At 38.3% G+C, this 13,478-nt stretch overlaps 1 protein-coding gene across 1 annotated transcript in view; it reads right to left on the reverse strand.

Annotated features, from left to right (window-relative positions):
• Positions 1-6,093: 6,093 nt before the first annotated feature.
• The window catches only part of DDX46 (DEAD-box helicase 46), a 67,459-nt gene continuing 60,074 nt past the window's right edge, over positions 6,094-13,478 (reverse strand). The window contains exons 22-23 of the mRNA XM_045794664.2: positions 8,242-8,315; positions 6,094-6,241 (exon numbers count right to left, since the gene is read on the reverse strand). Coding sequence (XP_045650620.1) covers positions 6,194-6,241; positions 8,242-8,315 — 122 coding nt within the window. The 3' untranslated portion in view covers positions 6,094-6,193. The remainder of the gene's footprint in view (positions 6,242-8,241; positions 8,316-13,478) is intronic.

Consider the following 13,478-nt stretch of genomic DNA (forward strand, 5'->3'; position numbering starts at 1 on the left):
GCACAGCACTTGTCCAGGCACTGCTGCCAGTAGGAAGGCAGGAGCAACCGGAAAACCAAATACAGTACATAAAAGAAGCTAGCCCACTCATTTTCTGGCAGGCATAATTCCCTAACAAGATTCTAAATATTCTGACTCATTATTTCTATAACATACTACAAAGCAGAACTGATTATAAGAGTATTGTTCATAGATAAAGGGAAAATACCAATGTAGAAGACAGCTAAATAGGTACACAGATTTAAGGATATATTAAGTACCCTTCCAAAAAATGTTAAAACAGGTTTTCTCTACTCAAGTCCTCTTTTATATTCTTGAAGTGGAATTCAAAAATACACTGTAGCACTCCCATACCACTATTCCAGATCCGTAACTCTCTATTTTTGTCTGAAATGGTATTTGTACATAAAACCACTTAAGAAACAAACTTTTGCCCTAATAGAGTCCCATGATTTGCAGGCCCAATGGAGAGGTGGCCAGAATAACAGATGAAGTCACACTTGCCTGGGTTTGAACGCCTCTCTGCCATTTGTCTCCTATTGTACCTTGGGCAAGTCACTGTTCTTTCCGAAGCTTCCATATGTGTGAAATGAAGACAATGTCCTCCTTGCAGGGATAAGAAATTAAATGAGCTAATGGGTAAAGATAGAGGTGGATTTAAATCTAAGTCTATCACTTATTAGCTATATGACTATGGACAAGCAACTAGTCAATTCAACATATTTTAGTGAATGCAAAGTCCTGGGGATACAGCACTGACTTTAACATTGACCTCAGGGACTTTACATCCTGGTGAGGTAGACGAAAACTCAAGTCGATAATCAGAATACAGTGTTAATGCAGTAATCTGTTGTGTCCTGAGATCATCTCAGGTTGGCCTTAATGAGGTGCTATAGTACACACAGATAAAACGTACAACTAGTCCTGAACGTAGAGGCTTTTTCAAGAGCAGAGCCATTTATCATCACTTCATGTGCAACAAGAGCACACTTTTAAATGTCACACTCTGACTTACAACCACTTCTTCTTCAAAAGTGTATACCCTTGAAATACAATTTGGACTCAGTCCAACATTCTTCATTCCTTCGCCAACAGCTTCAGCCTGGCTCCAGACCGGCCAGATCAGATAGAAAGACGATGAGCTAGTAAGATTTTTGAATGATAAATGGTGATTGTACACATGCAAAAGGAAGGCCATAAAAGGAGTATTTGTCTAGAGCCAGGAGCTGGCTGCCTCTAGAGACCTTTGAACTGTGGCAACAAGTGTTCCTAAATACTTTCACTTGAACTGAAAGATACACAGAAAAAATGAATCTCACTTTCTAGATTTTAGTTTATCAGTAGCCATGGACTGTCCTCACTAGATATACAGCTTATAGCAATATTGAAAATAACAGCAATATGGAAAGAGAGCATGAGAAAACCCACACCCATTGTAATGATAACAGTACTGATACTTATTGGATGGTTACCTTATGCCAGGCACTATCTTTACAAGCTTTAAATGTTCTATATCACCTCATCCTCACAACAACCCAAAGATAGGTATTATCACATCCATTTACATATAAAAAAGCAAACATTTTAAAGCATTTAAACAACCTAAGGTTGTTCCATTACCCCCCAATATAGTAAGTTTATTTATAATTATGTGCATGAACTGTTTTACCAATATTGCAACCACTATATTTAAATACAACATATCATGAAACAACGTATTATAAAAGCTACTAAAAAAAAAAAATTAAAAGGATGGGGGCGCCTGGGTGGCTCAGTCGGATGGGCATCTGGCTCTTGATCTCAGGGTCCTGGGATTGGCTCTGTGCTCAGCAGGGAGTCTGCTTGAGGATTCTCCCCTCTTGGCCCCTCCCCCAGCTCACACATACATGCACTCTCTCTCTAAAATAATTTAAAAAAAAAAAAAAAGGATGAGATTGAAAAAGTAACAGAAACAGCTCTAGTATTTTCTTCCTGCTTTCCATATGGCTTACTATACATGTGCCCCACTCTGGAGAACACTAACGTTAGATCACAGGCAGTCAAAATCCAAGAACAAAAGAAAGTGAACATTATCGATAGTTTTTGAATGTGTATCACAGAATCATTACCACCTGATACTTAAATAGTACCACTAGACCCCTAAAAATTTAGACGAACTTGCGTTCTCTTTGGAATTCCCAGGCATTCACTTCCCTGCTCTCTCCATCAAGCTTTCCAAATCTGTAATTTGGGCCCTGGGCTGCCTTGGGAGATAAAAAGGACTCTTTTTGAGAAAGTCAACAATACAGTTCTGGGGGGTTAAGCTTTCAGAAGACTTCCATAGGCAAAAGTAGAGAGAGAAAATAATGCCTTCAAGGATACCTGAACTGCAGGACCAGGCACCTGAGAGCCTACTAGGAATTCAGAAATAAAGGCTACAGACACGTTAAATCCAAGGCTGCTAAGAAGTGCCTGGAGTTGGTAAGCTGCTAGAAATCCATCTACTACCAAGTGCCAAGTTTAAATGATATGCTTCTTCTGTGGCCCATTTTTCACACTGAATCCTCACATATTCTTTATTCCATAATAGGTAAAACTGTGAAAAGGGTCTAATATTCAAAACATGAACTATCATGTATTTCCATATATTAAAAATGGTTAGGAATTTTTTCATTCTGAAACTTTAGCTTTTACAGTAATCCTAATAATATCTGAAAGGGTAACTCTGAGCTCCAGATTTCCAAAGGGTCGTTAAAACTTTATTTTTTTATTTCACACTTTTTTTTCCTCCCCAAGATTAATGCAAAGTTAGAATTTCTTTTGAAAGGGTAGAGCTCCAAAATCATGAACTTCTATAAGCTGAAGCCATATTTGGAAGAGAATAAGGTCAAGAAAAATAATCAAAAGTAAATTCCTCAGGGCGCCTGGCTGGCTCAGTCAGTGGAGCATACAACTCTTGATCTCAGGGTTGTGAATTTGAGCCCCACACTGGGTGGAGAGATTATTTAAAAATAAAATCTTAAAAAACAAAAAAAAAGTAAATTCCTTCCCAGTCATGTGATTTGATAGTATGCACTTACAAATACACAAATACCAGCTAAGCCAGAAGGCACTATGAAGGTGAGATCACTGATATTGTGGGGGATTTTACAAAGAAAATGTTTACAATTTTTCTTCACATTTCTACTTTGGATTCCTGACTGAAGAAAATTTTAAGTTGCTACAGGAGGGTGGGGGGGAAAGACCTTCAAATACCTGCAATTGAAAACAGCAGGGGATCTTCAGAGAGGGAAATGTAGCCATCTTCAGCTCTGAAGAACTTGGCTAACGTTAAGCAGTAAGATGTTGATTATATTGCCAAGCCAAAGAGCCCACTCAAGTGAGATTTTATTAAGGTTTTCTGATGATTATATCACCTAAAGTGAACAAAAAGATAAGACATCCCCTCTACCCCTCCACACATATTCATTCACTATTTGTCTTTATATTTACACACCCACCTTAACTTCAGCTTTTCACGCCAGAAGCATGTACCAAATTGTGAAGAAGTAGTAGCTCAAATCTAAGAGGAAGCGTCTGATCTCAAGGATCACTCTGGGATAGCTACTTAGAACTCTTGCTAAGAGCTTAGCATCCATCACCAATAAAACACCAAAACAGAACATTTTACTAAACAAAGTGTAGCTTTTTACCCTAGAATTTAACTACCATTTTCCTCCTAGCTCCCATCTTAAGCACTATGTTATCTGTCACTTAAGGACCTTAGCTGATAGTTTTATAAAGGAAAGGAAGGCTCCATAGGGAAAAGAGCTCACACATAGCTAAGTTATAACGCTGGAGGTTTTGCTTTCTAGCTTGTGACCCTTACAGTGCTGATATGCTATTTAGAAACAGATCCCACAGCTGGCTTTACAGGATTTATAAATCCCAGGTACTCAAGAACTGGTTCTGCTCAAACAAACAACTTCACATGTCAGGGCTGCCTGCCCCAGAGGAAGGACTGCAGTCTTACGTGCACTGTGACTCCCAGCTGACCACCATCTGTACACCAACGAGGCTGATAAGACACGAAACATATCAAATAATAAAGTGTCTACAATGACTTGGAAAGAACTTAGCCATCATTGTTAAATTCTATACTTCCATTTTGTAAAACGAGTGCACTGTGGCAAAATGCCAACTAGCACATGAATTATTATTTCACTTATCACCTGTCTTATGCCAAATACAAACACAATCTAAGACTAAGACGCTTCTTCAGGAAGATATTTTTGGATAGAACTGTATATTCTGGGTAGTGGGGTTGCTGGAATTTTTAATAAAGATACAGAGAGTATAATACTTCTCTCGCATGCCTACCAAGGTAAACAAAATTAGAGCAACAGCATAAAACATTTCAGCAGAGATAATTTTAGGAAAGTGTAGGCTGAATTAACTTTATTTTATATGGAATTTAGAAAACATGAGCAAATACTGATATTGCATTAAAAAACAATTTAGTCTGTACATCATTCCGATTTTAAAAATCAAAGAGTCAGTGTGACACTAAAAAATGTTGTAACAGAGAAACGTGTTTCACTTTAGGACAAAATACTATCAGTGGTTTGTTACAACTAGATATACAAACATAAAGGTAGTAATGCTAAAATGATGTAAAACTCTGAATCTCAAAGTGATCCAGGAGGCTGAAGGAAGCACCAATTGTCACCAATGTGAGACTGCCACATATTCTATCAAAAGAAACAAACTATCACTACGTAATAAAAATAAGCAAATAAATAAAAGGAAAGGAAAAGGAGCCCAAGATGCCTGCATTTTAGAGTAAATGGTTTATTTGGTTCTCTTGTTACATGTGTCTTGTCTGTTTTCTTCTTCTAAGAAAAGAAAGTAGATATGGAAGGGATCGAAGAATATTTCCCAGTTATATCCATCTTAGTTTTTCAGTAAGAATAACTATATTGAAGAAATGATTGATACCCTTTGTCATTTTAACCACTTAATGTACTATTAATATGATTTTAGTATACTTTATTTTCTTCTTTTTAAAAAAACCTCAAGTCAAGAATATTCGGAAACTTCTGTTTCTCTTAATTTAAGAAATACATCTATTTAATTCCTGGAAATTTTCTTTTTTCAAGAAGTGACAACACCACAAAGTTCTAATACACCAGGAGTCTTGAAAAGAATACTGGGTGATCCAATTATAACAATTTAAATTAGAATATTCAGGAAATGTATCTGAGGGGTCAAAAATTAATTTATGACTTCTTGTGAGCTAAATTTCACTGAGAGATGCTTAAATCTAAGTCTACAACACAGGTACCATTATGCTTGAAATTTTTAAGAAAGAAAATTCATAACCTACTCAATAATCCTGGACAAAATGTGGATTAAAATTAGTAGTGTGTTTTTATGTACAGATGTATGAACACTTTCAGGGGAAAAAGGAAACATTAATATTTATACGCTACAAATCACTTTCTTTTAAGGAAGATTAAAAAAGATTTAGTAGCTAGACATAGAGCTAGAGGTTGTGAGGAGAACCTAAAAGGAGTAAATACTAAAACTCTGCAGTGTAAAGAAATGCAAAAAACTCTTATACTACAAATCTTTAATTTTACAAAACCAAAAAGCAGTCCAACTATTGCCCATTTTTGATGATAAAAATTGAAACAAAAACTGAAACATTTTGTAAAAATTCTATTATAACATTCTTAAATCCAGTTCATATTGTTCCACTGAGTCAAGTAAGATTTAAGCTTGAGGTGCGGGGCGGGGGGGACGGGACACGACAGAAAATTAAAGAATTTTACCTTTTTTTGAGGAGATGATCACTATTTCATTTCAAGAGGATATGGTGAAGAGCCCCTTAGTGACTTGTATACTTTATTATTGTCAATTATTGTCAAAAGTCCAAATATTTCCATTTTTTTAAACTTCTGGAGTATTATCCAGATATTTAAAATATTGATATTTAAAGTTTACATTAAAGAACATCATATGCTGAAAACAGGCCTGCTTTAAATACAGTTTGATAATTCTGGTGGTACTTACTGAAAGAAGATTTCTTTACCAAATACTGGTTTCATATATTTAAAAAAAATCAGCAAGACAGAATTTTAAAAATCTTAATTTACAATATATTGTAAACTGGAGACAACAACTGCCACATGTGTCACAAACCAGCACAAGTAAAAAGTTTTTTCCAGATATTTTATAAGACTTTGTATCTTCCTTTATTTGTTGGTTGGTATGAATTTTGCTGTAAGAGAAAAAAAAAGATACGTAGTCAGAAAAAGCAAAGGAAAAAAAAAAGAAAAAGAAATACATGTCAAAGACATTTCCTTTCCAAACTGATAGCATTATCAAATATTTAACAGAAAATGTTAGTATTATTATACTGAGGAAGAAAAAACTTCAATAACCAGTCATCTGTGTGTGTTCACGTGACTACTCCTGGACAGTTTTGAACCCACACATGGTGGTAGCATCAAGGTTCCTTCTCTATCACTCCTTCGTGAAATAGTCTTACAAGCCCTTGATTTAAAGGATATTTTTTTTTAAAAAAAAAAAAGGCTTTTCTTCTTCCTTCCTGTTTTGTGTAGCTAAGGGGAATTTTAGAAAAGCCCTCAAAAATACATTTGTAGGGGCACCTGGGCAGCGCAGTCGTTAAGCGTCTGCCTTCGGCTCAGGGCGTGATCCCAGCGTTCTGGGATCGAGCCCCACATCAGGCTCCTCCGCTAGGAGCCTGCTTCTTCCTCTCCCACTCCCCCTGCTTGTGTTCTCTCTCTCACTGGCTGTCTCTGTCAAATAAATAAAATCTTTAAAAAAAACAAACACATTTGTAGAGAAAGGACAAACTGTCCTTTCAAAGGCCCCTCACCCAGTATACACATTATAGGGAGTTTACAAGCTTCAACTGGCACTAAAGACACAGGGATGGGGGCGACTGGGTGGCTCAGTTGGTTAAGCATCTGGACTCCTTTTTTTTTTTTTTAAGATTTTATTTATTTATTTGATGGAGAGAGAGACAGCCAGCGAGAGAGGGAACACAGGCAGGGGGAGTGGGAGAGGAAGAAGCAGGCTCCCAGCAGAGGAGCCTGATATGGGGCTCGATCCCAGGACTCCGGGATCACGCCCTGAGCCAAAGGCAGATGCTTAACGACTGAGCCACCCAGGCGCCCCAAGCATCTGGACTCTTGATTTCAGCTCAGGTCATGATCTCAGGGTTGTGGGATTGAGCCCCGAGGCTGGCTTTGCACTCAGCTGGGAGCTGCTTCTCTCCCTCTGCCCCTCTCCGGCTCGTGTGCATTTCCTCTAAAGTAAATAAATACATCTTAACAAAAAGAAAAAAGACACGGGGACGTGTTCACCTTCTTTGGGAAGGTGGTCTATAAAAGGATGCCTTTTCCACAGCATAACCTCTTTGGAAATTATTTAGCAAAACTTACATAAAGATAACTACATCTGCACAATAATTTGCAATTCCAATACGTTTTAACTCCAACGTACATACCCCAAGAGAAAAGCACACTGATATGTACAAAAGAGACATGAAAGAATTCTCAGAGAAGGGTGGCCTGGGTGACTCAGCTGGTTAAGCATCCGACTCTTGGTTTCAGCTCAGGTCGTGATCTCAGGGTTGTGAGATCCAAGGCTTACATCACTCCACGCTCAGCATGGAGTTGGCTTAAAACTCTCCCTCCCTTTCCCCCTACCCCGCCTCCGGCACTCTCTCTCTCTCAAATAAATAATTAAATGAATGAATAAATGAATGAATGAATGCTCAGAGAAGTATTATTCATAAAAACAAAAGGTAAAATAGTCCTAAAGTCCAATACATAATTTGTGGGTATATTCACAAATTAAATACTTACACAGCCATGAAAGACAATGAGTGCTACATGCAACAACATGGATTTCCTCCAAGTAATGCTGAGTCAGAGAAATTAGATACAAAAGAGTACACAGCAATTGATCCCACTTATACGGAGTTCAAAAATAGGTGCAAATAATCTACCACGTTAAAAGAACACTGTTACATTTGGGGGAGATGAATAGTGACAGGAGGAGCATGCGAGGAGCTTCTGGAATGCTGGTATTGTACTCTGTTTCTTGATCTGGGCAGTGATGACATCAGTGTGCTTCCTTTGTGAAACTTCACCAAGCTATAGGTTTATGACTTGTGTAGTTTTCTGAATTTATATTATAGTTCAATAAAGTATTTACTAAAACAAAGAAGTCTTTGAGGTTTTCACTTACCAGCCGAATCAGTTCTTCTTTTATAAGCCTGGTGATTTCTGCCTTTGCTTTCTGCACAGCCAGTTCATTGGCACCTGGTGGGCAAGAGGAAAACGTTATTCATATGCTAGAATTACACTGGATGTTTATCCGTGTCATGGAGATCCAGCAGGAGTTCCTGTAGATGACTTTGAGAAACACTGTACTGCCTGCCAAGATAGCCTTTCAGAACCTGGTGGAACATCATCCACATTATATAATGGCTGCTTATTATTCTGATTACTTTAAGAGTTTCAAATGTAACCAATGACATCACATTACATGTAGTGTTAAGAGTTCTTGGTGGGGGGGGGCGCCTGGGTCACACAGTCGATTAAGTATCCAACTCCTGTTTCGATTCAGGTCATGATCTCAGGGTCACGAGATCGAGCCCCTTGGCCTGCTCCACACTCAGCAGGGAGTCTCTCCCTCTCTCTCTGCCCCTCCCACTCGTGCTCGCTCTCAAATAAATAAATATTAAAAAAAAAAAAAAAGAGTTCTTGGTATGATTAAAAAGAGCAAAGAAAAGAAGATTAGCACTTTGTCCAAAAGAGACTAAGAAAAGTTGAAGAGAAATATAAACTCCTTGGTTCAATCTATTTAACAAGTATTTATTAGACATTTATTATATTCCCTAAGGTGGATGACTAGCCAAGTTGAAGGAGAAAAGATGCCATGGAATATTCTGGGAAGGGAATCCCATGTGCAATGGTACAGATTAAGAAAGGCATGTTTAGGGACGCCTGGGCAGCTTAGTTGGTTAAGTGTCTGCCTTCAGCTCAGGTCATGATCCCAGGGTCCTGGGATCAAGCCCCGCATCAGGCTCCCTGCTCTGTTGAGAGCCTGGTTCTCCCTCTCTTTCTCCCTCTTCTCCCTCTCTTTCTTCCTCCTGCTCGTGCCCTCTCTCTCTCAAATAAATAATCTTGGGGGGGAAAAAAAAGGCATGCTTAATTACTGAAGAGTAAGAGAAGTACAGTGTGGTTGGAAAAGAGTGTAAAAGAACACAGCAAGATAGCCTAGAGGATGAGGCAGTCTGGAGACATTCATTCATACAGTTATTTCAACTCAAGAAAGTACCCACCATGTATAATATAGAATGAGAGATTCATTATACAAACAACTCATTCATGCTCTATATGATCTTGCAGACTATTAGAAAAACAAACTTGTAAAGATATTACAACAGAATGGAAAGGTAGGAAGTAGTTTATCAGAATGACTTCTAAATATCATTCCTTACAAAAACCCCTCCCTCAGTTCTCCAGGCAGAGTTCAGTCGCTAAGAGATGAGAAGCAAATAAAGTAAGAAGTAATTAAGAAGATACTGAATCCAAGAGGAAAAACAGGTATTATCAGTAGTGATGGTAGATGAAATTCAATTCTGAGATTGCTGTAGTTGAAGGGCTCATGTGACATCCAGTTGGAAATGTCAGGCCAATGGAAATATGAACCAGAAGTAAAGGAGACATAAAGACGAGAGAACCATGAAGGGTAGTGTGAAGGGATCTGAAGACAAGGGACAATGCCAGGGACCAGGTAAGTCTAGATAGGTAACACACACCAAAAAAATAGTAATAAAAATAAATAAATAAAAGTTAGAAAAAGGTGACAACTGGGTGGCTCAGTCGATTAAGCATCTGACTCTTGATTTAGGCTCAGGTCATGATCTAAGGTCGTGAGATCCAGCCCCATGTCAGCTTCTACGCTGGGTGTGGAGATTGCTTAAGATTCTCTCTCTCCCCCTCTGCTCCACCACTCCCTTCTTCCTCTCTCTCAAAATAATCCAAAATAAATAAAGTAAAATAAAAATTAAAAAAAATTAAAGGAGATAGGTAGCACAGTGCACACTGATAAAAATTAAAGAGCTGGACCAACAGACAAGAAAGTAAGGACTAGGGTAGGAGTGAAATGTTAAACAATATGATGCAATGCAGAAAGCTATGTATTTATCATTCTATGTAAGAAAACAAAATGAGGAAAACAAGCCACAAGAATTCCTTCTTATTAGATGTGAATGACGTTTTCTGATCCCAGGGGGAGCAAGAGAAGGGAGGAGGGCAGGAAGGAAAGGAGATGAAGAAGGAAAAGGAAGAGAGGAGAAAGAGCAAGGGGGGGAGGAAGAAGAAACAGTTTAACAATGGGAAGGAAAGAGCCAGGAGTATGGCTGTGAAGTCACAGCCACATATCTCATCTAAATCCCATACCCCCACCAGCCACACATTTTAAAGCTGTGGGTGCTGGAAGAGAGGTGGATGAAAGTAAACAAAAGGGTAGAATCAAGAGCGAAGCCAGACTAAAAATTACAACCAAAATGAAATTCAGGAGGAAAATATGCTACTTGGCATGAGTTGGTGTGAAGCTTGTTGATATTCTGTGCTATTTTAAAAAGAAAGAAAATGACACTCTCACCTAAATCAAAGTAGAAGAGTAATTTCCCTACTTTAGTTAGAGCCTGACCATTTGGACCAGTTTAAAGTTTTGACTTATAAAGCTTCTTTAGGTAATAGGTTACATATGTTTATAAGCTGCCATGGAAAAGAGGCATTTCCTTTCATTGGTCCTAAAACAACTCTGGCTGCTTTTAAGGGATTCTCCACTAGTAAAAAGAGAGGGTCACAAAACAGGCTATAAATTATACAGGATGGCTAGGCACATAAGGCCTTCCTGTTCTCCTTCCCGCTGCCTGGTGGGAGGCCTGAAACTGCTGAGCCACACAGAGCCTCCAAGGAGCCAGGCAGTAGGGTCCCTCCAATTACAGAACTAGAAACAGATGACACTAGGCTCCTTCCAACACCTGTTTTTGTCCTATTAGAGTTCAGCTGATTTGGCTGGAGTTTCAAAAACTAAAAATCCTTTAAAAAACTAATCCTCTATGAAAATCTCAAAGCTTTGGATCATTTTAACTACTAATCTCCAGTTCTTAACCATCACTACGGCTCTAGACTTTTTTAATTTTTTTTAGATTTTATTCATTTATTTATTTGAGATGAGACCAGAGAGAGAGAGAGAGAGACAGCGAGTACAAGCGAGGGGAGCAGCAGAGAGAGAGGGAGAAGCAGACTCTCTGCTGAGCAGGGCAGGGCTCAATCCCCGGACCCCAGGATCATGACCTGAGCCGAAGGCAGACGCTCAACCGACAGAGCCACCCATGCATCCCTGGCTCTAGAATTCTAAAGATTCGTTTTTGATAAGATTATCTTGTTATATACGTGGGGGAAAGCTGATTTAGATTATAAAAATTAGACATTATTTCCTAAGTACAAGTTGACAGTGGAGAGAAAGGACCAGAAGCACTCTAAGTGGAAGGAAAAGTCAAGCAGAAGCTGTGGGCTTCTCACTTCACTTGGCAGTAGAGGAGGTATGTTCTGGTAAAGTTCTATGTAAGATGAACCTCGATATACTATACTAAACATAATTACCTTTAAATTCAAGAATTACACAGAGGATCCTTTTTCAAATCAAGCAATCGTTATCTCTGATTTACCTCTTTCTAAGGCAGGCATTTAAAAGTACTGGTTTTGCTTAAATGGCCCCCATGATATTCAAGCTGAAAATAAAAGGCTGACTGCATGTACACCAAGGGTTTTATCATCAGATTCTACTGGAGGACACTGTGTCTCCATCCTGTATGGCCTAAAGACACTGGAGTAGGGGAGACCTGTCCAGTTCCAAGCGCAGAAAGATGTCAGTGTAATTTTCTCTCCTTGAAGAACTAGGTGCCAGCAATCCTCATTTTACTACACAATAAGGAAGAGTATCACATGATTTAGAAACACAAAGTCACTGGCAGAACAAAAGTCTTTCAGGACACATAAAAGGATGCACTTAAAAACCTGACTTAATAAAAGTCACAATCACAAAAAAAAGACATGGAATTTGCTTAGTTCAAGCTCTACATCCTTTGTGCACCATTTTAAAATATGCATGAATCTTAAATATGCATGCATTTTAAAATATGCATGAAATAATGGCAGAATGGCAATAACACGGAACATATAAAAAGGCTGCATTTGAGTTTCCCCGTTGCCACAATTCATCAGTAACTTTAAAGGTCCAGTCGTGAGAGTGCATCAGTGAAAATGGCAGAGCCTGGAACTCCGAAAGCCTGTCCTCTGACAAAAAGTGAGTAAATCTGCAAAAACCTGAAATCAACTGTACCAGAATTCCGGAAACTAATCAAAAGTTTATAGCAACCAGGCAAATACTTACTAAAGAAAAACAAAACAACAACAACAAAAAAACCCAACAGCATAATCTTGGCAACAGCACTCTTCAGTGCCTTAACTTACTCTGACCCTATCTTGCACTTTTGGCCAGGAAATGATTTCTACTTAGGGGTAGATGGGATACACACTACACATGTGTTTTTCTTCTTGTATCTTAATGCTAAGATGCCACACAAAAATAACTGAGGTCACCAATTCAAAGGAAAGTGACTAAACAGGCACAGCACTAATTAACTTTTAGTCACGTTTATGAGATTCCTTGTTTTGGCCAGGAAAAAATCAATTCCTAATACGTAAGCAGATCATCTGTACATTATATTCAGAAAGAACTTACCTAAAATTATAAAGTCCTCACAAAATCAAAGAAATGCCAAAATGTAACAAGAACAAAAAAACACTGTCACTAACAGTGACAAACCTTATTTACAATATACTTTCAATGGAACTAAATACCTTCTAATGATCTTTCCAACAACAAACTTAAAAGCTAACCATTACAGTAGCCACCAGCCATGTATGTGGCTATTTAAATTTAAATTAATAAAAACTGGGGCTCCTTGCTGGCTCAGTCAGTAGAGCATGCGACTCTTGATCTCATCGTCGTGAGTTTGAGCCCCACAACGGGTGTAGAGATTACTTAAAAAAATAAAAAAATCAAATATGAATTCCTTTACAAAAATTAAATAAAATTTACAAATTTCAGTCACACTGGCCGTATTTTGAGTGCTCCATAGCCATCACAGAGTGTTCTCTTGGACAGTGCAGCTTTAAAGAGATCAAATAGAGGAGATGCCTGTCAAGTAATACTTTGTATCCTGAAGACAAGTGACTATAGGGCTTAATCAGATGCATTACTCAGAAAATTTATCAAGTGTTTACCCCTCTGCTCTGAGAATAGGGCAGATGATAAAATCACTACATCCAGAGAACTCCAGTGGGGGGAGGGGACACAACAAGTAAAAATATACTACAATTTCTGTGATGACTACTGTG

Source organism: Ursus americanus, chromosome 5, assembly GCF_024610735.1.
Source record: "Ursus americanus isolate L20-20 chromosome 5, mUrsAme1.1.p, whole genome shotgun sequence".
Taxonomy (NCBI): Eukaryota; Metazoa; Chordata; class Mammalia; order Carnivora; family Ursidae; genus Ursus; species Ursus americanus.